Source organism: Pipra filicauda, unplaced genomic scaffold (assembly GCF_003945595.2).
Source record: "Pipra filicauda isolate LSUMZ 115617 unplaced genomic scaffold, ASM394559v2 scaffold312_size1046226_pilon, whole genome shotgun sequence".
NCBI lineage: Eukaryota > Metazoa > Chordata > Aves > Passeriformes > Pipridae > Pipra > Pipra filicauda.
In genome coordinates, this window is record NW_024104435.1 from 980,107 (window position 1) to 1,007,348 (window position 27,242).

Here is a 27,242-nt window from a genome sequence, read left to right on the forward strand (position 1 = left end):
TAGTTCTATTCAAGCAGAAAAAGAGGGATAATCCATTTTTTTGGTGCTTTTAAGCCCAGTTTCTCTCCCGCTCGGACAGATCCGACGCCCAGGTTGGAGCTGGGATCCATCTGGAGCTGATGGCAGGACACAGACACCACATTATCCCTGCATCCCGAATCCATGGCAAGTCCAGCAAGGGAGGGGAAGGGGCCTTGGGGGTCCTTCTGAATCCTCGGGGGTCCCTGGGGCAGCTCCCAGTGACCAAGTCCTGGCTGGCTCCACTGGGAGATGGAATTGCAGCCGGGGCTCTGGGGTGACACCAGGGATGGACTGACTGGGATACAGGGATGGACTGACTGGGATACAGGGATGGACTGACTGGGATACAGGGATGGACTGACTGGGATACGGGGATGGACTGACTGGGATACGGGGATGGACTGACTGGAACAGAGGGATGGACTGACTGGGATACAGGGATGGACTGACTGGGATACGGGGATGGACTGACTGGGATACAGGGATGGACTGACTGGAACAGAGGGATGGACTGACTGGGATACAGGGATGGACTGACTGGGATACGGGGATGGACTGGGTGGGATACAGGGATGGACTGGGTGGGATACAGGGATGGACTGACTGGGATACAGGGATGGACTGGGTGGGATACAGGGATGGACTGACTGGGATACAGGGATGGACTGAGTGGGATACAGGGATAAGCAGCTGAGAGGTGTAAGAGGAGGAGCACAGGGAACAGAAATACCTTTGCTGGGATCTGGATGGATTTAAGGCACTCGGACCAACAGTGGGATATTTGGGAATGGTCACTGTCTGCACAGTGTGGGCTCTGGGACACAGGATGTTCCCTTCCCTGTCTCCTGCTGAGCTGGGGATGGAACATGCCTTGGCTCCAAGCTGGAATGAGAAGCAATGGCTCCTTCCGGACTAAATCCGAGGCCCTGGGATTACACTGGAACTTCCCTTGGATCAGTGCTGTGCCCTGCAGAGCTCAGGGCTCCCAGGGCTCCCAGCTGGAGGTGTCCGAGGGAGCAAAAGGCCTTTTCCTGGGAAAGCCACAGCAGGTCCAGAGAAAGGGGAGGAGCTTGGAGCTTCCCATGGGAATAGCAGGGAGGTGATGCAACACGTGGGAATTACATGTAAATTAACAGGATAGAGGGAAGGGAAGGGAAGGAAAGGGAAGGGAAGGGAAGGGAAGGGAAGGGAAGGGAAAAGGGAAAAGGGAAAAGGGAAAAGGGAAAAGGGAAAAGGGAAAAGGGAAAAGGGAAAAGGGAAAAGGGAAAAGGGAAAAGGGGGAAGGGGAAAGGGAAAAGGAAAAAGGGAAAAGGGAAAAGGGGGAAGGGGAAAGGGGAAAGGGGAAAGGAGAAAGGGGAAAGGGGAAAGGGGGGATTTTCCACACAAAGCCATTTTTCCAGATGTGCTGTGGCCAGTGAGTCACTGTTTGGAGTTTGAACCTTCTTGGGATGATGGGAGAGAGGAGCAGGGAAAGGGGTGAAGTCTCAGTGCAAAGTCACTGCCACAGAAGGGGAGGAGCACAGAACGACTGCCAGGACCATGGAACGACTGCAAGGATCAAGGAATGACTGCCAGGACCATGGAACGACCGTGAAGAGCATGGAACAGCTGTGAGGAACAAGGAACAACTGCCATGCCCACGGCAGGACACACGGGGGGCCCTGGGGACACACCCCAGAGCTCGCTCCAAACCCACCACCAGCAGGGGAATCTCTACTGCATTCCTAGAATTCCTACAAAGTTCTGCAAAACTACCTCTGAGCATCAAAATTACAGGATAAAAGATTTTTTTTTTCATAGTTTACATCTTGTCCAAGGAATCTGAGGGAATCAAAAATAGAAGGGGAAGGATCTGCCCTCTAGAAAAGCCCCGACGCCAGGGAGGGAAGAACATCCCTCCCTCCCCATCAGCATCAGATACAAAAATACACTTTACACAGGGGAATGTCCCACTGTCCCACGGCTGCTGGGAGGGGGGACAGCCCCCGGAAATACAGGGAATTCCTGTACAAATCCAAGCAGGAGGTCACCACAAAGCCCTTCCAGGGATGAGGTAAGTGAGGTTTGGATGAGAAAAGCCAACGTGGAGGAGCCAAATTGTTTCATTTTCTGTACATCTGTCACAAAGTTCAGCCATAAATGTGGGTGGAAAAGCGGGTTTGCCGGGAATTCCCACCAGCAGCAATCACGGGGGGAAACCGGGATCGGAAACCTCCTTCTCACCCCAAAGCCAGAGTTGATCCAGCCCATCTTCCAAAGGATCTTAAACTTTCACTGAACTGAACACTAGAGATGGTCCAACCCCAAGGTCCCCATTTGTGCCACCTGCCACACGTCACTAATTAACTGACACCTGGAATTGTTAATTAATGCTGCAGAATTCCAGGGCTGGAACGCGCCGCTCCCCCAACCACGGGGGTTTGGGGGTTGGGGTTTGGATCTTGCCCTGCAGAGGCGAAACCACGACTTCAAACTTCTCCCCGAGCTGCTCTCAGATTTCCCAGGAACGGCAGGGTGTGCTCAGAGAGCCCGACTCCGGAGCCTGGGATCCGGCACCGCCTCTGGAGCCGGGAACACCCCCCCGGGAATGGGAGCTCGTGGTCAACAGCTCCTCTGAGGTGGGATGAGCTACACCTGGGGCTGGGATGGGCTTCGGTTTGGGTTGTTTTCAAGTTTGGGAGGATCCTGAGCTTGGGACGGTCTCAAATTTGGGATGATCTCAAGTTTGGGATGGTCCTGAGTTTGGGTTATTCCAGAGTTTGGGTTGTTCTAAGGTTTAGGATGATCTCAAGTTTGGGATGTTCTCGGGTCTGGGATGTTCTCAAGTTTGGGACATTTTCAAGTTTGGGATGGTCTTGAGTGTGGGATGTTGCTGGATTTGGGTATTTCTCAGGTTTGTTTTTTCTTGAGTTTGGGATGGTTTTGAGTTTGGGTTATTCCCGTGTTTGGGATGGTCTCAAGTTCAGGATGTTCTCGAGTTTGGGACCCTTTTTTGCTCAAAACCTGTTTCTTGCTTGGATGGAGAACCCCCCCTGTTGGTACCTTCTGTCCACAACCCCAAACCTGCCGAGACAACACTTACTAACACAGAGCACCAAAAAATCCCCGGCACAAAGTCCCTCCCAGCCCATGGACACAGGTTGGAGTCCCCGTTCCCAGCACATGGAGCTCTCACATGCTGCCCTGGGGCAGCAGACACAGGACCCTCCCCGAGCTCCCGTTCTGGAATGCTCTGATCCCAAAGGGAAGAGTTGTGAGGGGTCCATCACACCTGCAAAGCACCACCAACCCAAATCCAGGCTCAGCAAAGGGAACGGATCCACCCGACACCGCCCCAAGGGCAGAGCAGTCCCAAACAAACACCTCAATCCAGGCTTTTCAGGGATACACACGACTGCTCCCAACACCAACACACCCGACGGCCTCCAAGGCCAAAGGCTTCCGAGGAGCCTCCCGCTCTTCCCTGCCCAGGCTGCTCTGGAAAACCAGACTCAATCCTAAAGCCCAGCACAGTCTGGGTTCCAGGGTGGCACAGTCCTTTTGCCCTGAGGAGGGAAACAACCAAGTCAGGAGGAGAAGAGCGAGAGGGGCAGGACATGTCATGGAGCCAGGAGCCAGCAGGGATGGGAAGTGCCCTCTGGAAGTGCAGGAACAGCTCCAGCCCCGGTGTGTGCGGTGGCGGCGGCGACGAGGCCACGGGAATTCTCTGGGGGCAGCACCAACCCAAGGAGCCCCAGTCTAAACCAGTTCACAGCAAGTCCCCAAGAGACTCAACATCAGCAAGACGGGTACACCCCCAATACACCCCAGATACACCCCGGAGACACCTCGGAATACGCTCTGGATACACCCTGGATACACTCTGGATACACCCTGGATACACCCTGGATACACCCTGGCACAGCTCCCCAGCCCCTCAGCTCTTTCCTGCGCATCAAATTTGGGGGTTTTCATCCCATGGAGCCCCTCACCCTATGAACAGACACTACAAGGTCTCCTCAGAACCAGGGGCATCCCCCCCCTTGGCTGGATGGGTTTGGGGGCCTGTGGTGTCCAAAGCACACAAAGACTCTCCTGTTTGGGTGGGTTTTCCTGGTCTGTGGTGTCCAAAGCACAGAATTCCCAACAGTTGCTCCCAAATCATGGAGCTGCAGCCCCCACACGCCCTCTCAGAGCCTCCCCTTGCCCAGGGCTCTCCCTGGGCACCCAGGGCTGGGAGGGGAGGCAGGAACTGAACTTCCCCTCCGGGAGAAGCAGCTGAGAAGGTTTTATTTTAAAGCTGGGCTTGGCAAAGAGCGTGTGAGGGCTGAGGCTGCCTTGGGAGCACCCAAGGGACTGGGCACCTCTTCCACAGCCCTCTGGGCAGGAACTGGGGCTCTGCCACCCCCCAGAGTTCACCGGGCCAGGGGAACTGAACCACTGAGGAAAGGGGGCTCTTGGATCGGCACAAATCCCACCGGATGAGCACACTGTGGTGACGTCCCCCAGGAGATGGTTCAGTGCAGAGATGTCAGGCAGCCCTGGCAGAGCTCCCACCCCAGGTTGGGCAGGAGGGACAGGAAGGCACCTGGTGGCTGCAGGGACCAAGCCCAGGCTGGAGCACGACGGAGCCACAGTGTGGTGTAACCGCGGAGGGACCGGCACGGGGCCGTGCTCCGAGTGATGCCACTGAGGAACCAGGGCTGTAATGACAGCTCACTGGCTAATCAGGGGGAAAAATGGTTCTGGGATGCCACTGGAGAACAAAAAAGCCACTGGAATTGTATTTCCTTCAGATATGTTCTTTGGGAATGTCCCTTCACCTTCCCCCAGGCGGTGCCCCAAGCCTTGCCCTGGCCATGGGATGTCTGACCCTTCTGGAACAGATGCTGAGGGCAACACTCGCCTTTTTTGGGGATTTTTTTTTTTTTTAGTCATTTTTTGTCATTTTTTTAATCTGTGCACTATGGGTTTCCATTCTGCTGCCCACCTGCAGCTCTCCAAGGAGATGTCCTTGATGAAACCTTGGGATGAAACCTTGGGTTTCATCCCAAGGGCAGCAAAGCCTTGGGACAGTCACAAAAGTTCTATCAGGCTTTGCTGAGGACACAGCATCCAAACAAACACCTGGGATTTTGCCTGCCATGACTGTTACAGCTCAAGAGAAGCAGGAATTCCACTTTTTTTGGGGAAAATGTTGTCAGAAGATGGGTGAAACTCCAGCTTTATCCGCTGTGGGATCACATCTCCACAGTTCCACTCTCCCCACCCCTCTGCTCACAGGGGTTCCAGCCGTGCTCCCCTTCCCCACCCAACCCCCAGGGACTGACCACGGGAGCTGGGACCCCTGGAGAGGCCCCTGCTGTGCCGATGGATGGCAGCTCCCAAGGCTGTTATCCATGGATCCCATCTCCCGTCACCTGAGGAGCCCCTGTGATCCAGGAATGGGCCAAACTGGGGGGCTTTAGGAGCCACTCGTGCCCTCCCCCAGTGAGGTGGCCGTGCTGGTTCCCCGGGGATGGTTTGCTGGTGCTCCTGGAGCTGCCCAGGATCCCAGTCCGGCTCGCTGGGCTCCCAGGGGCTCCTTGCCCAGGTTTCTCCCAACATCCCCCTGTGTGTGCACAAATGTCCATGGAATAACACAAACACGGATCTACAGACAGGTCAGTCCTACCAAGACAGGCACCCTGTGGATATGGACAGATTCCAAGCTCTGCACAGAGGGAGGAGGGACAGCGCTGAGCAGAACCTGGGCCGAGTCCTCATCGCTTTGGACACGGAGCCGAGCAAGCCCAGGGGCTTAAATGGACAGGTGGAGTCAGGAAATCCATTTTCACAGCCAACAGATCCTGCTCCAGCCCCGGGAGATGGGAAGCTCAGACTCAGAAGGACATTTATTCCTGGTTTCCCTATAAAATCAGCGGAGCCAGGTAAGGAACCCCCCCGACTCTGGATCTGTTCCGAACTGCAAACCCCGACACATCAAGCAGAAGGAATGTTTTGTGGGTCAGGATCACCTCGTGGCTGGTGGGAAGGACATTCCCAGGGAGTGATGAGGTAATTCTGAGCTCCAGTCCCAAACGAGGAGGGATCATCCAGCGGCACCAAAGCCACGGAGCTCGTGCATCTCTACAGGTCTGACCAACCACCGGTGACACACCTGAGCACAGACTGGGCACAGGCAATCAAACTAATCCACCAGGAGAACGAGTCCCCGGTACCCAACCTGTGCTTGGAGCTGCTCCCAGGACATGCCCAAGGATATTGTTATTAAAGCTCTCCCTGGCGTTCAGAGACTCGAAGCGAGAGCTGAGGAATGCCAAGTTCGGAACCTGCAGCGAAAGGCACAGACAGACACGTCCTCTCGGAGCCATCCCAGGGGTTATTGCTGCCAGCAGCCCTGTGTCCCTGCCCAGGGGGAATTGCTGCTCCCAAACCACAGCATTCCGAGCACACCAGGCGGGGGGAGCTGATGGTGACCCCGACTGGTCACTCGGGGGAGCCCCGACTGGGACACGACCCAACGCAAAGATCATTTCTCTGACTGAGGAGGGGGATGAAAACAGATCGAAGCCAGAAGGATGAGCAAACTGTGCCTGCTATGGACATTTCCCCCTCAGCTCCTGATCCCAAATGGATCTGCTCATAATTGGTCACGGTGGAACCAACAAGAAGAGGCTGGAGGAGCCCCGTGGCCTCCCCGGGCCCGGAGCCCAGCCGTGGTGTCCAACAGACAAATGATCTCTCAGCTCTCACAGATCAGTTCTGGGGGCTGGAAGAATGCCCGGAGAGACCCTGATTTTCAGCAGAACTCTAGCACCAATCCTTGGAAAATTAAGACTTGAATGTGTCTCCAGCCAGGAACTCAGACCCGCTCAGCACTTGTGCCAGCCCTGGCTCAGAGTGGGATCGATCCCCGCACACCAAGCAGTGGAACCAAAGCACAGCGTGAGATTTTCCCCTCCCCAGTGCAACGTAACTCGAAATTATTTCTTTTAAATTACAAGGAGTGAGCCAAGACTTCCAGAAAGACCACGGCAGCACCTGCTTCCCGAGGAATTGCAGCTGGAGAATCCCCAGCCCTGCCAGCAGCACACGAGTGGCCCACAGCCCCAGCACAGCCCCCGGGAAGCTCCAGCACCCCCCATTTCCCGGGATTCCAGCAAGGCAAACCCTCTGTTTTCCCCCGGAGCAGAGCTGAGCAGCGTTGGGGCACACAGGGATGAGCCGGTGCCGCAGGAACGGCGCCACCGGACACCGACCCGGCCGGACACCCCGACCGGACCTGTGGGAACACCTCGTGCTCCTCACTCCCCCTCCACACACGTTACCACAGGGAAGGACGTTCCACGAGCACCACAGACATCACAGCAAAAACAAAGGGGTTCTGAGGAAGCCCCAGGGCTGGAGCCGCCCGTGCTGGGAGCCGTGGGAGGAACTTTCACACCCCAGGGCAAAGCCCCTCCCTGTGCTCGGGTGAGAATCTCCCTGACAGCAGCTACTCGGCTCCCTCTGTGTCAAGCTCCATGAGCTCACTCCCAAGGGAATGGTTTTCCAGGCCTTGGATCGCTAAGGAGGCGGCTCTGGACACCTGCCAGGTGGGTTCCAGCACAGCGGCGGGTCCAGCTCGGGAGCAGAGGAGCCCCCAGGCCCAGGTGACCCCACACCCTCACCTGTGTCACCCGTGTCCCAACAGCCCAGCGGTGCCACCAGCACAGCCTTCCCGGGAGCAGGTGCTCCAGGCCGGACAGATCCCGTGTCCCAGCTCCAGGGGCTGCCCCTCACCTGGCCCTGCTCTGCCCCACGGTGTGATCCCCAAAGCCCTCTCTGGGCAGGGACACCAGGGGTGCCCACCCGGAGCTGGGAGGGGCCGTGTCCCTCTCCAATGTTGTCACAAGGTACAAAGTGCAAAAGTGTTGCTGTTCCTGCATCCATTAAAAAACTTTAAAAACAGAACAAAACAAACAGAAAAAGGATTTCCATAATCATTTGAAAATACATTAAGTCTCCAAAAAGCCACCAAAGCCCTGGTCACCTCTGTGTGCTCTGGGTCCTGCTGGGCAGCAGAGCCATGGGCAGTGTCCTCTCCCCGGACACACCTGGACCACACCCAGCAGGGACATTGGCCGGGCTCGGACAGGAGAGGCCAAGTGCTGACCCAGCCCAAACGCTGCTCTGAACCACCAGTCTCCATGGGGGAGCAGGGAGCCACCCCTGGAATGCAGAGACACCTCACAGCACATCACCCCTTGGCCTCTGGCTCGGGACACCACGGCCTTCCCTCCCACCCCAAACCTGCACCTCCAAGCCCTCCCTGCTCCGTCCCGTGGAAGTGTTTGCATTTCTCCTCCTATGAAATGTTTCTGATAAGGCTTTATTGCTATACAAAAGCGGTGCAAAGGCTGCCCGAGGACAGCTCCATCAGGAACTTTGGTCACACGACTGCGGGACTCTTGTGCACTGTCCCCGTCCCGGCGTTAGACCTGCTACCTTTCCCAAGAGAAGCTGAATACTGTGTGCAATAACACTCGGAAAATAGGACTTGAACCCCAAATACAAAACAAAAACGAGGGAGACGGGGAAAGGGGACAACTCAAATCAGGCAGAAGGCTTTGCTTGGGAAGAGCCCGTCATTCCTGTGAGGACTAAACTGCTCAATGCTACATTTGGACAATGCAAAGTGTCTCTCCGGACAGACTGTTGGTGTTGGAACTGCGTGTCTGGTCCTCAATGCCAGCTCGCTCTCATCAATGCAGCATTTATTAAAAAATAAAATTAAAATGGAAAAAAAATAATAAGAATTGACAAATTGCATCACCAGGAGCAGCCTGGCCTGGGTCACACACGTCCCGTGGCAGCGGCGGCATCAAGCGGGGCCGTTCAACGTGGCTTCGGCGCAGGGCAAGGCCTCTTCTTTCCTGGGGAGAAACCCAGAGCAGCATTAGGGACAGGGAACTGCTGGGACACGCTGGCTCCTAAGGCTTCCTTCATCCTGGCTGCAAATTCACCTCTCTGGTGGGATCCGAGCCACCCTTCCTCTAGTTTTGTTTCTCCTGCCTCCTAAAGCGTCACCAGCTTCCAACAAGAACCTTCTCAGAGTCCTTCACAAATGAGGACACTGACAAATCACAAGGGAGCCATGGAATGGTTTGGGTGGGAAGGCACCTTAAACCCACCCAGTTCCACCCCCTGCCAAAGGGATTAGGGGGATAGAGCAGCTCTCCTATGAGGAAAAGGATGGGAGAATTGGGATTGTTCCCCTGGAGAAGAGAAGGCTCCAGGGAGAGCTGAGAGCCCCTGGCAGGGCCTAAAGGGGCTCCAGGAGAGCTGGAGAGGGACTGGGGACAAGGCCTGGAGGGACAGGACACAGGGAATGGCTTCCCAGTGCCAGAGGGTAGGGATGGATGGGATATTGGGAAGGAATTGCTGGCTGGGAGGGTGGGGAGGCCCTGGCACAGGGTGCCCAGAGAAGCTGTGGCTGCCCCTGGATCCCTGGGAGTGTCCAAGGCCAGGCTGGACAGGGCTTGGAGCAACCTGGGCTGGTGGAAGGTGTCCCTGCCCATGGCAGGGGTGGCACTGGATGGGCAATAGAGGTCTGTCCCCAGCCCTCAGCAGACCCAGGCTGTCCCCACAGGGCAGGTCTGTCCCCACCCTCACCTGTCTTTCGTGGCCGTTTCCGTGACGGCTGTGACGACAGTGGCCACTTTCTGGTGCCCCTCCGAGTGTGGGGCCACGTTGTTGAGGGCTTTGGGGGCCTTGGGTGACCCCAGGTCGGCGATGGCCATTTTCTCCACCACCACGGAGTCGGTGTCGCTGTGGGAACAGGGCAGGGCCACGTTAGAATGAGCTCGTGGCAAAGCCAAGGTCACACCGGAAGGGGAACGAACGGGGCTTAAACTCCAACGGAGGAAAAATCCTCCTCCTCCTCCTCTCCTTGCACAGGCCACAAAAATCCCGCAGAGAAATGAGAACTGGGACTGAAACGCAGTGTCCTGGAGGCTCTGGGTCCTAAAATCAACAAGATACCCCAAGAAGGTCAGTTCCCCCGGGCAGGCATTCCCATTTCCTGCTGCACAGTCTGCTCTGAGGGTTCCCAGAACTGCCCTTCTGCCTGCCAAGCTCAGCTCTCCCTAAACTGCTGCTTGGGCAAAGCCTGTTCTGCTCTGACACGGGCACTGACACTGCTCTGCTCCACACACTCCTCCCAAGTGGCCCCCGAGGCCTCCATGAGCACCTGGAAAATAGCAAATTTAAGGACAGCACCTAAGATCCTGTGGAAGAAAAGCCCATGGACTGGACATCCATGAGCAGAACGTTCAGAAGCCAAACCCGTGAAATGAACTCGCTCTGGTACCACGGAGGTGCCACAAAGCAGGGTCCTACACAAAACAGGGCCTCAGATCCTGGAAAAGGAGAAACTGTGGGCACACACCCTCCAAATCTCCTCTGTTGGGACTGAAACCACCCACATTTCTAACGGGGGAAGGGATTTCTGTGAAATTTTGGCCTCCCAGGCAGAGGAGGAGCTTCCCCATGAACCATCTTCTCCCCAGGTTTCATCACTTCCCTCTCTCTCTTTCAGAGAGCAAACCTTCCCAACGGCAGGAAAGCTCAGGGATGGCTGAGCTGGAATCCTGTTACCAGCTGCCAGGGGAGCTTTAATGGAATAAAAGAATCACAGCCTGGTAACGAGACATGTGATGGAGATTTGAGATCAAGGTTCTATTTCTGCAGCTACTTTTCTTGAAAAAAAAACAACCATAAAAATGAGGAATAAGGAGATCAAAACATTTCCCTTCCTCAAGGGCTCACATGCTCTTCAAAAGGAACGACTGCAAGTACAAAAATACACCTTGGAGAGAGGACAGGGACGGAGGAGACGGCAGAGAACTGAGCTGAATTCCCAGGAATGTCATTAGGAAACCACTTCCTACACAAGATACTGGAGCTCGTGAGATTCCAGTGGCTCAAAGATAAACTTAAAATCAACCACTGAAGTTTCCATGACACGAGGATTCCAGTGTTACCTGACCACTGAGGGGGACAAGGAAATTCCTCCCCCTTCACCAGGCTCCTGGAAAATCACAGCTGGGCACGGAAACCTCCACCAGGGACACGAATGGACAAACCAAGGGGTGGCAAACCCAGAGGGGGAGTTTGTGTGGGGCTGTGGCCCAGGCGGGAGGTTGATCACAAGATTTAATGCCAGTCTAGAACAAACTCTGGTACCTATAAATATCTGGCATCAGTGTCCCAGTCTCAGCTGGTTTTAGCAGCTCCCTGAGTCCATAAAGGCCTGTCTGGGGTGAGCTGACAGAGAAGGGAAACCAACAGTGACAGAAGGGACAGAAGGTGTCACCTGTCCCCTCACCTGAATCCCAGGCATCCCTGAGGTTGGAAAAGCCCTCCCAGCCCATGGATCCACCCTGGGCCCCATCCCCACCTTGTCCCCAGCCCAGAGCACTGAGTGCCACGGCCAGGCCTTCCTGGGACACCTCCAGGGCTGGGCACTCCAAACCTCCCTGGGCAGCCCCTGCCAAAATGAGATGCTGAGTCTAATTAACGATCTGCATCTCCCAGACTAAGGGTCTGTAAGGGATCCTGGCTGTGGTCCCAAATGATCCAAGAGCTGTAGGTACAGGATACAATTCCAACAAACTGCTGCCCAGCTGCTCACAAATCCCAGGATGTGCTCCAGCTTTTCCTGGCATTTTGTGGTTTTTGTCATTTATTGGCTTTGACACTGAGGGGACAATGTTAACCCTTCCCCTGCCCGGCTGGACACTGACCCCAGCTCAGCCCTCCTGGGGGGGCTTTGCTCCCCTTTTCCGTGTGACCCCACCCTGAGCCTGGATCCTCCTGTCTGACACCGGAACCCCCCAGAGATCCCCTCCCACCTGGAGATCCCCTCCCACCTGGAGATCCCTTCCCACCTGGAGATCCCTTCCCACCTGGAGATCCCCTCCCACCTGGAGATCCCTTCCCACCTGGAGATCCCCTCCCACCTGGAGATCCCCTCCCACCTGGAGATCCCTTCCCACCTGGAGATCCCCTCCCACCTGGAGATCCCTTCCCACCTGGAGATCCCTTCCCACCTGGAGATCCCCTCCCACCTGGAGATCCCCTCCCACCTGGAGATCCCCTCCCACCTGGAGATGCCCTCCCACCTGGAGACCACGGCCGTGTCCTTCCTGGCCTCCCCGGGGGCCTGGCTGCCCTCCTGCCCCGGGGCCGTGCCCGCGGGGGCCGTGCCGGGCTCGGCCTTGTCGTCGTCGTCGTCGCTGTCGGAGCCGCCCGAGGAGCTGCTGTCCGAGGCCACCAGCGGCGCCTTCCGTGTCACACACACGTTCCACACGCAGGGGGAGCCGGGGCTGACTGCGAGGGGAGGGCCCACGTCAGCCCCGGGCAAGGAGGGGGGTGCCAGACACAGCGTTCTCATGGAATCGTGGAATGGTTTGGGTGGGAAGGGACTTTAAAGATCATCCAGTTCCATTGCTGACTAAAGGGAAGCCCAAAAACTGGAGGGGGGCTTTGGACAAGGGCCTGGAGGGACAGGACACAGGGAATGGCTTCCCAGTGCCAGAGGGCAGGGTCAGATGGGATATTGGGAAGGAATTCCTGGCTGGGAGGGTGGGCAGGCCCTGGCACAGGGTGCCCAGAGAAGCTGTGGCTGCCCCTGGATCCCTGGAAGTGTCCAAGGCCAGGTTGGCCGGGGCTTGGAGCAACCTGGGCTGGTGGAAGGTGTCCCTGCCCATGGCAGGGGTGGCACTGGATGGGCTTTGAGGTCCCTTCCCACCCAAACCTTCCTGGGATTCTGCAAGCCAGGCAGGCCTTTATTGAATGGCTCTCCAGCTCCACAGGGAGAGCATCCCAATAACCCCCTGTGGCAGAAGACAGTCCCGTGCCTTCCCCCCTCCCAGTGTCACCCACCTTCCCATGGCTGCTACACACACAGGTCCAAGTTACTTCCACCCAAGTCCTTTGTTAAATGGAGTTTTCCTTGCTCAGGAGGGAGGAGGGAAGGGCATCACATGGACTCCCAATGTCTCAGCACAACCATCAACAGAGGGACTTACCCTGACCCTGGAATTCTGGGCAAGTGATTTTATAATCCAGCATAGTTAAAACAGGACTTTTGACCAGTTTACAGAATCATGGAATGGTTTGGGTGGGAAGGGACCTTAAAGCCCACCCTGTCCCACCCCCTGCCACGGGCAGGGACAGCTTCCACTATCCCAGGTTGCTCCAAGCCCTGTCCAACCTGGCCCTGGACACTTCCAGGATAAATGAAATGTCTCTGTGATGGCAACTCCAACTCACTTCATTCCTTGCTGACAATGTGGTCCCAAAAAAACCCCAGGATTTGTGAGTTTACCTCGACAGCCTGACCCTGGTGCGAAAGGAGCCCTCGGGGTGGGTGACACTCCAGGGACATTCTCCCTACCCCCGGGGCAGGATTCCCAAGAGCTCAGTGACACCCTGTGTGTCCAGCCATGCTCTCACTCACAGTTCTTGTCCTGGCCCTGCTTCGGGGTCCCGTCGGAGTCGCCGCTTTCCGTGTCCACGGGGGAGCTGCAGCGGGGGCCTGACTCTGAGCTGAGGGGGGAAGAGCCTTGAGAAGGGGAACAGGATCCCACTGCTTCCACACAGCCCCAGCAGAAGGAATCATCAGGCCTCGACCTTTCCTCCCATAAATATTTTCAACTCGTGTAAACCTTATTAATTTACTGATTTTACTCCCTGGGTGCAGCAGCAGCAGCAATGGCACAGGAGGTACAGTAAGACAGGAATGCCAGCACCAGTCAGGAGCACTGGGAAGCAGTGGGAAGCACGATCCAGGACAATCAGACAATATTAAACAATAGAAAGGGAAGCAGTGGGAAGGGGAAGGGAAGAAGAAAGGCTTACAGCCAAGCACTCCATCGAAATGCATTCCAAATACTCCTCCACCCCAAAGCTCCAAGGAAGCTGGGATGCCGTGGCTCTTACCAGCAGAAGGGCTGGAAGTCTGTGAACTTGGCCCAGCCCTTCTCCTCGGGCGCGGAGCTCTGCGGGGCGGCCGAGTCCCACACGCTGGAGCCCACGTCCATGGCCACGCAGGGCGCGGGGGGCTTGGAGCTCACGGGTTCGAACACCGCCGTCCAGCCGGCCCCTGGGGACAACAACACCTCTGCAGCCCGCAGGGCAGGCAGCCAGGCAGCCAGGCAGCCAGGCAGCCAGGCAGCCAGGGATCCCGGGGCAGGACACGCCAGCCAAGGGCGCTCCTTCCCCAGCCGCCTGTCTCACACAGCCTGGGAATCCTCTGCGGATGAACATCCCTGTGACCCACTGGGGAGGCATCGGCACGGAGACACGACACTGTGGATGCCTTCAGCCCTGAGCCCTGAGGGATTCCCAGCTGAACTCCAGGTCCCTCAGCTCCTTTCAGCCATTCCAGCCCTAACTGAATTCTGGCACACACAGGTAAGGAATCGATAAATGGATTAAAATGTTCAAGATCCCAGAAGTCACTTGACAGTTTGTTTTTTACAGTCCCGGCCTATTCCTTCTTCTCCAGAACCTACTGCCACCTCTAGTCCTACCCCATGCTTCCAGTCCCACCAACCCCACCTTCTGAAATACCGTTTTTCCTTACCTTTTCTCGGGAAAGGGGAAGGATTGCAGAGCTCTGCAAACTGCTCTGCAGCCACAGAATGAGCAGGGGAGACCCCCCCAGGGCTGCACCCCCAAGAAACTGAGCCCAAATTCCAGCTGAGGGCTCTGGAAGGGTGACAGGGCTGTCACACACAACCCACTGGGAGTGCCTGGTTTAATCTGGTTCTTCCCAATAAAACACCGGACACTTCCAGAGGGGTGCAGAGAGCAGGTAACTGGGATGGCTCTGCCCGATGCTCCCAGTTACAACATAAAGGCACCACCCCGAAAAAGAAATGTTTTAAAATTGAAAATGCTTGGAGAAATGAGAAATGGAAGTCTGGGAAAATGTTTTTGACCCCTGGATTTGTTCTGCTGCCAACACCGTGTGTCTCCTGCACTTCCACAGTGTTGTTTACTTGGGGAGGTGGGAAAACCCCTGAAGGGGCCAACAAGGAGGATGGAGAGGACTTTGGACAAGGGATGGAGGGACAGGACACAGGGAATGGCTCCCCAGTGCCAGAGGGCAGGGAGAGATGGGATATTGGGAAGGAATTGCTGGCTGGGAGGGTGGGCAGGCCCTGGCCCAGGTTGCCCAGAGCAGCTGTGGCTGCCCCTGGATCCCTGGGAGTGTCCAAGGCCAGGTTGGATGGAGCTTTCAACCTGGGCTAGTGGAAGGTGTCCCTGCCTGTGGCACTGGATGGGCTTTAAGGTCCTTTCCCACCCAAACCACCCTGTGATTGCATGAAAATCCTGTCCCTCTGCAGCCTTCCTGCAGGCACTGTAAGGATGGGTTTGCAGCAGGCAAAATAGAGCTGGAAAAGCAGGAGAACAGACCCGGAGTGTGGAGACACTTGGCAAAGGTCTGCACAGAACCCTTATCAAGTGATGTGAGGGGTTCATGTCCTAATCCTCCAGTGATGCTTTGATCAGGATTTGCACTAAAACAGTTGGGATTCATAGAGTCACAGAATCATGGAATGCTTTGGTTGGAAAGGACCTTCAAAACCATCTCATTCCAATGCCCTGCCACGGGCAGGGACACCTTCCCCTGGGATTATCCTTGTGCCCGTGGCTGCCTGAGCACAGCTGCTGTTCTGAAGGAGCTGGGCAGGACTCCAGACAGCTCAGAGGCAGAAATGGACCCTGAAATTCCCATTTCTCTGTGCACAGGTGGAATCGTGGACTCTCCACAGGAGCCTGGCACTGTGCAAAGTGCTGCTGTGCTGCAGATCTCCCCCCAGCACACATCCTGCTGTGCACCCTTTACCTTCAGAGGTGTCAGAGGACTCTTTCTGCTCAGAAATGCTGCTCTTGGGGCTGTTTGCTGAGGGGGGAGGTGGCTGCTGCTCGGGCTCCTCCTCCTCCTCCGAGTCCACGCTCCCGTCGTGGTCTCCGTTCTCCAGGTCGCTCTTGGACGAGCCCTCCGAGGTCTGTGACGCTCCAAACCTGCCCCACAGAGCCCAGGTGAGCAGGACTCCAGCTCCCCCAGCCCTCAGCTGCCCTCTCCCTGCTCCAGGGACACAGCCAGGGGCTGCCCAGTGCCTTTGCCAGGGTTATTTCCCCCCGAATGCACAGCCAGGCAGGAATCTGGGAGATCCCTCCAGTGACAGCCCCGAGGGCTCTGCCAGTCCAAACTCATCTGCAGAGGCAGGAATGTGCTGCAGTGACAGACCCAGGGCTGGAGCCTGGTGGGACCACACAAACCAGTGGCAAAGAGGAGGATACTGGTGTGGAATGGACCCTGTGTGTGAGCAGGACCATTGGGGTGCTGGTGCTTGGCAAGGAAACATTGAGCTCTTGGTGGTTTTTCCCGTCCCCCTTGATCATATTTCCAGATACAGAATTAGAGAAGTGACTTTATTCAATAACTGGCTCCATCAAAGGGATGAAGAAGGATTTGCAGAGCTGGAGATGCCCCTGGGAGGTCCCTTGTTCCCAAGAAAAACATCACCTTTTTTTCTTAATATTCTGAAAAAGTTCTGTCTGCTCCCCTCAGTTTTAACTCCTCCTCCTCCTCCCCAAAGATGAAGGAGTAAGTTCTAAGTATTTCACACTAAGGGTGGGGATTTCTTAATATCTTTGATTTTACACCATGACAGACTCAGTCCCCGGGCTTTTCCATTGCTATTGAATTCCCTTACACTGGATCTCTGTTGCACATCCAAGACAAGCCCCCAGCACACGTGGCACGGGGAGTCCTCAGGGCTGTCAGACAAAAACCTCAGGGCCCCTCAATAACACAACCATCAAACACCCAAGCACGGCCTTGGCTGAAATGTGCAGCTTCCCAGCATTCAGGGGGAGAAATGAGTGCTTTGTGTTCACCTTACCGTGTTCTTGATTTGACCTGGGTTGCATAGGTGATCTCCTTCTCCTCCCAGATGTCCTCCTCCTCCTCGTTGTCGTCGAACTGCTGGATCCGCTCGTTGCAACAGGCTTCAAACAGGGAGGCATTGGGCTGAGGGACAGGGAGGAGAAACCAAATCCCAGTCATTCCTTGGGAAAGACTGAGGAAACCAAAGTCTGAGAGTTGGCCCAACCAAGCTTTGCTCAGGAGCTGAGTGTGGGATCCCCTGGGGGGAATCACCACTGTCCAGCTGCTGCTTTGCTTTGGGGCAATTCAACAGGAAAGACCAGACAGAGTCTGGCAATATTTAGATCCATAAGAAATCCAGCCCTCTCCATGCTTCCCTAATCTGTGTCTGGAAAGGTTATCAAAGGCTGGGAGATTTGGGATTGTTCCCCTGGAGAAGAGAAGGCTCCAGGGAGAGCTGAGAGCCCCTGGCAGGGCTTAAAGGGGCTCCAGGAGAGCTGGAGAGGGACTGGGGACAAGGCCTGGAGGGACAGGACACAGGGAATGGCTTCCCAGTGCCAGAGGGTGGGGAGAGATGGGATATTGGGAAGGAATTGCTGGCTGGGAGGGTGGGCAGGCCCTGGTACAGGTTTCCTAGAGCAGCTGTGGCTGCCCCTGGATCCCTGGAAGTGTCCAAGGTCAGGTTGGACGGGGCTTGGAGCAACCTGGGCTGGTGGAAGGTGTCCCTGCCCATGGCAGGGGTGGCACTGGATGGGCTCTAAGGTCCCTTCCAACCCCAACCATTCCATGATTCTGTGCTTCTAAGGACAACAGACTGACACTGCAGAGAGGGAGAAAAATTCCTTAAATGGCAGGAGTGGAATTTCTGAGGAAATATTTCTGGGGGAGACGCTCCGGGGTATTTGCAGTGCTCCCAGTTCCTTAACTGGACTCAGTGACCAGGTGGACACCTCTGCACTGACCAAAAACCCCACCAAATGTCTGTTCTTTCCAAATGAAAGCAGGCCCTTGGCAGGTTAAACCAGCCCCTGACCCCACTCACGCTGTCGTCATCGGCGTCGATGTTGAAGTTGATCTCCGCGATCCTGTCGAAGGGAGCGCTGCCCAGGGGAGGGAAAGAGCCTTCAGGGATGGCACAGAGGAACCTGGGCATCCCCAGCACCACCCAACCCCAGAGCCCCCCCAGGTGTCTGTTCCCTGAGCAGCCACTCCTGTATCCGTGCCATGGTCTCCTCTCCTTGAGATGAAGGGTTAGTTCAGCCCGGAACATTCCCTGTCCATGGCAGGGGGTGGAACTGGAGGGGCTAATCCCTCCCAACCCGACCCACTCCAGGATTCCACGGGTCAGATTTCCCCTCCTGGGGCTGATTCAATCCCCGAGGGACCAGCCTTTGCCATGAGCTCCCTGCTGTGGGGTTTTGGGGCTCTTGGCAGCCCCAGCAGGGCCGGGCTGTTCTGAACTCTGTGGTGCCTGGGGAACACCACGGCCGGCTCTGCTTTCCCCACATCCCTCCAGCTGATCCCAATCCCACTGGAAAAATTTAAATAAACTCATCATTAATGAAAAAGAGAAGGAGTTGCAGTCAGCTGCTCTGGAATTCCAGTCCTATGCTCACCCAGGAATTCCATGGGGCTGCATGAGACAGGACTCAGAGATGGCACTGATGGCACTGGGGGGGCCCCCCTGGAATCCCGGGGGCAGTTCTGGGCCCTCAGCCAGGAGAGACCTGGAGGGGCTGGAGCGTGTGCAGGGAAGGGAAGGGAGCTGGGAAGGGGCTGGAGCAGCAGGAGGGGCTGAGGGAGCTGGGGGGGCTCAGCCTGGAGCAAAGGAGGCTCAGGGGGGACCTTCTGATCTGGGAGGGCTTTTCCAACCCCAGTGACTCTGGAATTCTGTGAATCTCAGTGTGTGAGTGGCTCACACCCCTGGTGTGTCACTGTGCTGCAAAAACCCTAAACTGCCCCAGTTTCCTGTGTGGCCCCAGAGGAGCCCGTTGGGAGAACAGCAGAGGGAGCTGCAGCCCAAAGACTCCACATTCCCAGACAGCTGGGGCCAGGCAGAGTTTATCCACCCCGTTCATGCAGCTCTACCTTTGGACACTGGCATTTTCTTTAAAGACTGTTCAGTTTAAAATACAATCCTGCAAATCCCCAGGACACTGAAACATTATTAATATTTGTTAACTACTCCAATTCACATCTCCCACAGTGTCCAACTGCTGGCAGGGAGCACCACTCTCACAGTATTCCGTGTTTTGTAGTACATTCTCCTTTTCCAACCACAAATAAAGTGATAAAATCCCAGTCACAGACTTTTTTCAGCCTGGTGTTCATTTTACAATGGTCACGAGGCATTTCTGGCAACTCCTCACGGAATTTAACTCCTCCCCTCACCTACACACACACACAGGGTCACATTTGCTGCTGACACAAGTGAAAAATCTGTTTATTTTTTTCAGTGTGTAGAACGAAGTAATCTCTGTTCAATTAAACTCTGATTCAGTCTGGAACTTTCTGGTCTTATTAAAGTTCTGACACCTACAAGGCTCAGGAAGAACCTTGGAGGAAGGACAGAGATGTTGCCACACTTCCTGTCACCTTGGATCCCAAAGAATTCCTGTGATGCAGACAAAGCCTCCAGCAGCTGAAGTGAAGGGGCAAAGCTGAGGAGCAGAACATTGGGATCCCCTGGAGCACTTCTGTGCCCAGAACTAAATGGTTCCAATTTCAGAACCATTGTGGCCAAGTGGGATAATCACAGTCCCAGGTACATCTTTAAGGAGAGAAGATGAGCTGCAGTTTTAATGGGATTAAAGTAATTCTATAAAAGCAGCAAATTCTGAGCTCTGAACTCAGCAAGTTGTGTAACATTAAATCCCCCTCTCCTGCCTCCTTTGAGCTGTCCTTGCTCCTCCTTATCTCTGTTCCCTTTCTCAGAAGGGAGAAAATGGCTCATTTTTCCCTGGACTCCATCGAACCACGATTCTTCCATTCCTAATTTCAAGAAGGATTTAATTCCTTGGACAATATGTGTTTAATTGCCCAGAACTCGCTCTAATGCTTTGCTTTCTCTGCAATTAAACTTCTCCTAAAGCAGGGCTAGTTAATAATTGCCTGTTTTATTTAAAACATTCCTCTCTAAAATGAAGAAATACTTTTCCTTGGTTCTACAATTGCCTTTGGAGATCAGGGCTGGGCTCCCACAAAAACAGCTCCGTGTTTTCCCAGCCACTGCTCCCTCCCCTGCTCCTTTCACACCCCAGGAGGGAGGAGGAGGTCCATTTTAAACCCTGAACCAGAAGGAAGGTGAGATGCAAAGAGGCTGAAAGGCTCAGAACCACAGACTCACTTGATGTTGTCGTCCTGGTCTGCAAACTCCTCGTCGTTGAAGCCGAACTGATCCACGAAGTTGGCCGTCATCTGCTGGATCTGGTACTCGGAGAAGGCCTGGAGAGGGACCCAAAGCAGCATCACCAGGGTGTCCCGAGACATCCCAGGACACTGCCCCGAGCTGGGGAAAACCTGGCCTACCAAAGCATCAGTAGGGACAGAAAGGGACAGAGCCTTCCCAAAGCAGGCTCACACACACTGCTGGGAGGCCTGGGCTGACAACTCTCCCAGCTGCTCCCAGCTCCTCCCAAAGAGAGGCAGGAATTTCCAGAGGGAACCACTTGTTGGCTTCATTGGGTTGTTTTCCCCCAGTGGTGCAAGGGAAACCCACCACAGACATCCAGAGGGTACCTCTGGCTTCCTCCTAAGGCAAACCAGAGCAGCAAGTTTCCCAGGAATAGGGAAGGGTGTGTTGTCCTCTCACCTGCTGGAGAGTAAGTTCATTGGGAAAAGCACTTTCGATGTCCTCATCCTCACTGGAGGAGTGCAGGTGGTGGGTGCTCACCTGGGGGAAGGACCAAGGAATGAGCACAAGGGAAGGCTGAGAAAGCTCCAGTATTTTAGTTCCACCCCCCAAAGATCAAATTCCTGCCAGGCAGAAACTGGCCCGAGGGATAACATGGATTGGAGTTCACCAACATGGATCACCTGCTGCTTGGAGAACTGTTATGGAACACGTTTTCTACACTCTGCCCTTGAAATTCTTCAGAAAAACCAGCACGAGAATAAAAGCCAGGAATATCCCTTTTCTAGTGAAAGGAGGTGCAGGAGTCCCCGGGCCCGGGCTCTCTGTGCTCACCAAATCCACCGTGTTCCTCCGGTTCGTCTCCGTCAGCGTCTCCTCCACGAAGCTCTCCCACCTCCCCCGGCAGTCCTCGGGCAGCTCTGCAAGGACAAGGGCACCCCAAGGATCAGCTCTGAGGGCATTGGCCCAGGGGCACCCTGGAGCCCAGCAGGGTGTGAGGGCTCTATGAGGGAGTCACTTCACTCGTGGTTTTCCAACCCCAGCAAAATCTGCCGAGGAAGGCTCAGCTCCCGGGAGGCCAAACCATCAGATGTGACTGGTGTGAACAACCTGAACTCCTCTGGAGCTACGGGGGCTAAAGATACACAACTTCTACTCCACCTCTGTGCCAACAGCCAGAAGTGTGGCTGAAGTTCTGCTTCTCAATCCTTGTGTCTCTCTTTCAGGTGTAATAATTCTGTCATGGAATGGTTTGGGTTGGAGGGACTTTAAAACCCATCCAGTGCCACTCCTGTCATGGGCAGGGACACCTCCCACTAGCCCAGGTTGCTCCAAGCCCCGTCCAACCTGGCCTTGGACACTTCCAGGGATCCAGGGGCAGCCACAGATGCTCTGGGAAACCTGGGCCAGGGCCTGCCCACCCTCCCAGCCAGCAATTCCTTCCCAATATCCCATGTAACCCTGCCCTCTGGCACTGGGAACCCATTCTCCTGTCACTCAGGTCCTCATGAACAAGGAATAAGGAAGCACAGACACCCCCCAGGAACGCTGCACATCAGCACCATAAATCCAGAGGAAAAGCAGCCCTGTGGCCCCAAAGCAGCCCCTCAGTCTCTGGCTGCACAAACAAAGCTCCAACATGTTGAGCCTCACTGTGTGAAAGCAAAGAGCAGCCAGACTCCTCAGCATATTCCGGAGTTCTGGGAGGCTGTGGTGTTCCCCCAGGAATCCTGGGCACTGGGGGTGCAGAGCCCTGGCAGGAGCCCCGGGGGTGTTCCCTGAGGAGCAGGGGCTGGGGCCGGGAGGTACCTTTGATGAAGTCGCTGATCTGGGCCTGCATGGGGCCCTTCTCCATGTTGTGCACCACGGCGTTGGCGATGCGGGTCAGGTGGCCCATGTTCCCCCTCCTCATCCCTCCTTCTGCCCTGCGGACACACAACGGGCACTGGCACCGGGAACAGCCCTCCTGGTATTCCAGGAGCCCCTGACCCAGAACAGCCTCACAGCCCCCCAGAATTCCAGGAGCCCCTGACCCAGAACAGCCTCACAGCCCCTCGGCATTCCAGGAGCTCCTGCCCCAGAACAGCCTCACAGCCCCCCAGAATTCCAGGAGCCCCTGCCCCAGAACAGCCTCACAGCCCCCCAGAATTCCAGGAGCTCCTGCCCCAGGAACAGCCTCACAGCCCCCCAGAATTCCAGGAGCTCCTGCCCCAGGAACAGCCTCACAGCCCCTCGGCATTCCAGGAGCTCCTGCCCCAGAACAGCCTCACAGCCCCCCAGAATTCCAGCAGATCCTGCCCCAGGAACAGCCTTCCAGCCCCTCAGCATTCCAGGAGCTCCTGCCCCAGGACCCTGCCAGCTCCCTTCTCACGGAATTGGGAAAACTCTTAAGGAACAACCAGGGATATTTTTGGTCCCTACAGAACTGAGCACTGGCCAAGGAAGTTACCAGCAGAATTTGTCATCGAGGCAAGGGGTTGTAAGAGGGAAAAGACCAAAAAACCCCCAAAACCCAACCCAAACCAACAACAACGAAATCAAACCAAACCCCAACCCAGCACTTCTGGCCTAAATCAGCTCCAGCTCCATCCAGAGCTCAAAATAGTGAGGGAAGACCAAAACATTCAACTGGACAAGGAAACTGAAGCCTCCAAAGTATTTTCACTTTAATATGTTTTAGGATTTTTTAATTCTTTAGTTCTTATCACTGGAATCAGCACATATCCAAGGAGTTTATAAAGGTAAAATACCAAATCCAGGGCACAAATGCTTGGCCACCTCAGTTTCCACAGTTTTCCACTGTAGGGAGAATATAATTATGGATTTAAAACAAAAACACAAGAAAGAAAAAAAGTGAATATTCTTTGTGATTTCCTGGGAAAGCAGCAGATTGTGTGTTTGGGATGAGGTGTTAGAGACACCCCAAAAGATAATCAGGCTTTCAAATTCTACGTGTATTTGGGGAATTTGGCTTTTTAACATGCAAACCACCCCAATTCCAAATCCCAACCAAAATCCCGGTGGGTTCAGACACCACTAAGCTGTAAATCCTCCCAGTGGTTCAATGTGCAGCCCTGGGGCACCAATTCCTTACTGGATTTTGTCATTGGCTTCCCAGGCATCCAGTATCCTCTGCACCAGGCAGCACTTCTGGAACAGCTGGAGGGGAGAAGAGGGAGAACAGTCAGGATTTTCCAAAGGAACACTCACAGCTCAGGAGTCTGAACGTGGGTTCTTCAGTTCCTCCCTTCGCTCCCCAAACCCTCAAATTCCAGCACTTCCCTTGCCCAAGAATTCCTTCTTTCCCAGTTATTTTCCCCGAGGATCTCCCCAGGGAGAACAGCAACACCTGTAACATCCCCCCCTCTCCTGGGCTTCCCAGCAGCAGGGATGGAAACACTGCTGGCATTTGGAACCACAGCACCAAGGTCTCACCAGGAGGGCCCCCAGAGGGAAGCTGAAATGTGCTCAGGGAGGTTTTTTTGTCCAAAATGTATAGGTGTTTTTACTAAAAAACCGGAACTGAATACCATGGATTCACGAGCCCGTTAACTGCGGTGATTTTGACGTTTATTTTGTAACAGGATGCTAAAAATAAATGTACAGAAGCACATGCGGAGCCATGAGAACCAACAACAAACAACAACGAACTAAGAGGAATAAAACTCCACGCTCTGGAATGGCTGATCCACCAACTGCTGGCTAATGCAGTGCAGAGGGGCCCCAGAGCTGGTGACTCACGTGGGTGACCATGAGGTTCTCGGGGCTGTTGGCCGGAGGCTCCGTGTGCGCCGCGGTCCCGTTGGGAGCCTCCTCTTTGCTCTCCTGCTCACTCGTGGGGGGTTTGCCCTCTTGCACAGAGTGGGACAGAATAGCTGCTATGGACAGTTCCACTTGGAAATGCAAAAAGTTATTCCACGTGTATTTAAAAAATAAGTCCTGCAAGAAAAAGGGAGAGACGGAAGGATTTAGTCGGGATAAATCTTCCACCTGTAGGGACCTTTCCAACCCCAACCATCCCGGGATTCTGTGACTTTGTGACATTAAATCATTGCCCAACTTGTTTAATCAGCAATTCCACTAAAACAATTCTCCTTCTCCACCCCAGTAGCCACTGAGGGCTGGCTGGGTTCTGCTGCCCCTGGATTCCCAAGTGCTCAGTTCACTGGGAAATAAATGAACATTTCCTAACAAACTTGGGAATCCTCTCACTCCCAGGCAGGGCTCACAGCACAGACATGCTGAAAAAACCAATCTAACTATTCTGTGGCTGATTTAATGCTAAGAAAAAGAGTAACTAAGAATTTTTAAGTATGGAAATAATTCTCTTAAGGCTGCCCAGATTATACCAGAACCTTCCAGCCCCGGTTCCCATTCCCAGCAGGACAACCTTTATCCATGGTCTGGGTCAGGGGATCGAGGGCTCCCTCAGTAAGTTCATGGATGACACCAAGTTGGATGGGATGTGGGTCTGCTGGAGGGCAGAAGCTCTGCAGAGGGAGCTGGACAGGCTGGATCCATGGGATCCATGGGATCCATGGGATCCATGGGCCGAGGCCAGTGGGATGCAGGTCAACCAGGCCAAGTGCCGGGTCCTGCCCTTGGGTCACCCCAACCCCAGGAAGGCTCCAGGCTGGGGCAGAGGGGCTGGAAAGCTGGAAAAGGCCCTGGGGGTGCTGGTGGCAGCGGCTGGACGTGAGCCCAGCTGTGCCCAGGGGGGCAGGAGGGCAATGGCCCCGGGGCTGTGGCAGCCCCAGCGTGGGCACAGGCCCAGGGCAGGGATTGTCCCTGTGCTGGGAACTGGGGAGGCCCCCCTGGAATCCCGGGGGCAGTTCTGGGCCCTCAGCCAGGAGAGACCTGGAGGGGCTGGAGCGTGTGCAGGGAAGGGAAGGGAGCTGGGAAGGGTCTGGAGCAGCAGGAGGGGCTGAGGGAGCTGGGGGGGCTCATCCTGGAGCAAAGGAGGCTCAGGGGGGACCTTCTGGCTCTGCAAGTCCCTGCCAGGAGGGGGGAGCCGGGGGGGGTCGGGCTCTGCTGCCAGGGAACAAGGGCCAGGCCAAGGGGAAACGGCCTCAGGCTGGGCCAGGGGAGGGTCAGGTTGGGGCTGAGGAGGAATTTGTTGCTGGAAAGGGTGGGGAGGCCTTGGCAGGGGCTGCCCAGGGAGGTTTGGAGTGCCCAGCCCTGGAGGTGTCCCAGGAAGGCCTGGCCGTGGCACTCAGTGCTCTGGGCTGGGGGACAAGGTGGGGATGGGGCCCGGGGGGGATCCATGGGCTGGGAGGGCTTTTCCAACCTCAGGGATCCTGGGATTCTGTGAGGCAGCCCAGCTCCCAGCACAACAGGAGCTCACACACACCCCACAACCAGAGTGTTTCACACACCCTCCACTGCATTAACCAGAAATGTTAAGTGTGAGGCTCAGTTCCAAATGCCACACAGTTGGATGTGGGTTACAAGGCTGTTCCAGGCCTGGATGCTCCCGCAGCAGATTAGAGCAGTAATTAGGCTCCGGCCCCCCTCACACAAGGAGATGAAAGGGAAAGCAAAGCTGCTCCCAGTGGGAAGTCCTTCCCCTCTCCCCGCTCCCGGTGCCCCGCTGGGATACTCACAAGTAATAAATCCATGGTACTGAGTCTGCATAGTTCCTGATTAATACTGGGAGTGTTGGTGTGCAGCAGCGCCGCGATGAGCCGGGAGCCGTGGAGCCGCGCGTTCCCCAGCGGCTCCTCCAGCACCCCGATCGTGGTCAGGATTGCCGATTTCTGGGGGAACAGGGCAGGCTCAGCTCACCCCAGCACCCCTCAGGGCCCCCCTCCTCCCCAGGGGGCCCAGGGACAGGAGCAGGAGCAACAGCCAGAAATTAAACCACAAGTTCCACCTCAACAGCAGGAAGAACTTCCCATGGAGGTGGCAGAGCCTGGAACAGCTGCCCAGGGAGGGGGTGGAGTCTCCCTCTCCAGAGACATTCCAAACCCACCTGGACATGTTCCCGTGTCACCTGCCTGGGCAGGGGGGTTGGACTGAATGGTCTCCAGAGAGCCCTTCCAACCCTGACTATCCTGGGATTCTGGGATTTCACAGAACCAGTTCCTTTCAGGAATGTTCCCTGCAGGGAAACCTAAACCACCCTCCCAGTCCTGTGACCACTGGGAGACTTTGACTTCCAAATCTGAAGATTAAACCCCAAATATCCACTAATTCAAAGTTCCTTCCTCTTCACCACCCTCCCTCAATCCCCCAGTCCCATGTGTCTGTACTTCTTGGATTTCCCTGAACACAACAGCTCTCAGGTTCCTCCTGCCCGATCCCTGAACCCCTGAACTACCACACTGGAGCGTGGATTTTCCTCCCCAAGCCCTCTGTCTGTGGCAGCCTCCTGCTCCTGGCAGTGCCCAGGAGATCCATGTGCAAGGACAGGGAACTCCCCGAGCAGGAGCCAGGCCAGGCCTACCTTGGGTGGGCTGAGCAGCAGCTGGTGGAAGTCCTTGAGGCGAGGCTCGATCCCGTGGAGGATGCTGCTGTTGACAGTGTAAGACCTTTCGAATCCCTGAGTGTACGAGTCCATCAGTCCTTCCACCCTGCCAGGGGAAGAGCAGGACAATTCCCTCGGCATAAACCTTCCCGTTTTTAACCACCAGATGGTATCACATGGTCTTACAGGTCCGTTCCAACCCCAGCCATCCCGGGGTTCGGTGACTTTGGGATAATAAATCACTGCCCAACTTGTTCAGTCAGAACTCCACTAAAACAACTTCCCTTCACACCTCAGTGTCCACTGAGGTGGAGAATTGACAAAACCTTACAAGGGTCTCCAGTCTCGCTGGCCATGTCAGTGATTTTCTCTGAAAAAATAACTGTCAATATGAAAAATAATAATTTCCAGCCACTGAATATATTTACATAATACATTTGCATATGTTATATTAATATATCATTTACAAGATG

General features: G+C 55.3%; 1 protein-coding gene across 3 annotated transcripts in view; it reads right to left on the minus strand.

Moving 5' to 3' along the window:
- Nucleotides 1-8,698: 8,698 nt before the first annotated feature.
- The window catches only part of PPP6R2 (protein phosphatase 6 regulatory subunit 2), a 56,579-nt gene continuing 38,035 nt past the window's right edge, over nucleotides 8,699-27,242 (minus strand). For 2 of the 3 annotated variants that reach the window (XM_027722548.2, XM_027722547.2), the window contains exons 9-24: nucleotides 26,749-26,875; nucleotides 25,907-26,059; nucleotides 24,045-24,242; nucleotides 23,398-23,462; nucleotides 22,113-22,228; nucleotides 21,138-21,223; nucleotides 20,763-20,843; nucleotides 20,298-20,395; nucleotides 17,994-18,051; nucleotides 16,968-17,095; nucleotides 15,905-16,083; nucleotides 13,990-14,152; nucleotides 13,508-13,596; nucleotides 12,168-12,375; nucleotides 9,658-9,813; nucleotides 8,699-8,918 (exon numbers count right to left, since the gene is read on the minus strand). In XM_027722548.2, coding sequence (XP_027578349.1) covers nucleotides 8,867-8,918; nucleotides 9,658-9,813; nucleotides 12,168-12,375; nucleotides 13,508-13,596; nucleotides 13,990-14,152; nucleotides 15,905-16,083; nucleotides 16,968-17,095; nucleotides 17,994-18,051; nucleotides 20,298-20,395; nucleotides 20,763-20,843; nucleotides 21,138-21,223; nucleotides 22,113-22,228; nucleotides 23,398-23,462; nucleotides 24,045-24,242; nucleotides 25,907-26,059; nucleotides 26,749-26,875 — 1,957 coding nt within the window. In that variant the 3' untranslated portion in view covers nucleotides 8,699-8,866. Of the gene's footprint in view, nucleotides 8,919-9,657; nucleotides 9,814-11,076; nucleotides 11,311-12,167; nucleotides 12,376-13,507; nucleotides 13,597-13,989; nucleotides 14,153-15,904; nucleotides 16,084-16,967; nucleotides 17,096-17,993; nucleotides 18,052-20,297; nucleotides 20,396-20,762; nucleotides 20,844-21,137; nucleotides 21,224-22,112; nucleotides 22,229-23,397; nucleotides 23,463-24,044; nucleotides 24,243-25,906; nucleotides 26,060-26,748; nucleotides 26,876-27,242 lie in introns of those variants that run through there. The other variant, XM_039383499.1, reaches the window with a different exon arrangement.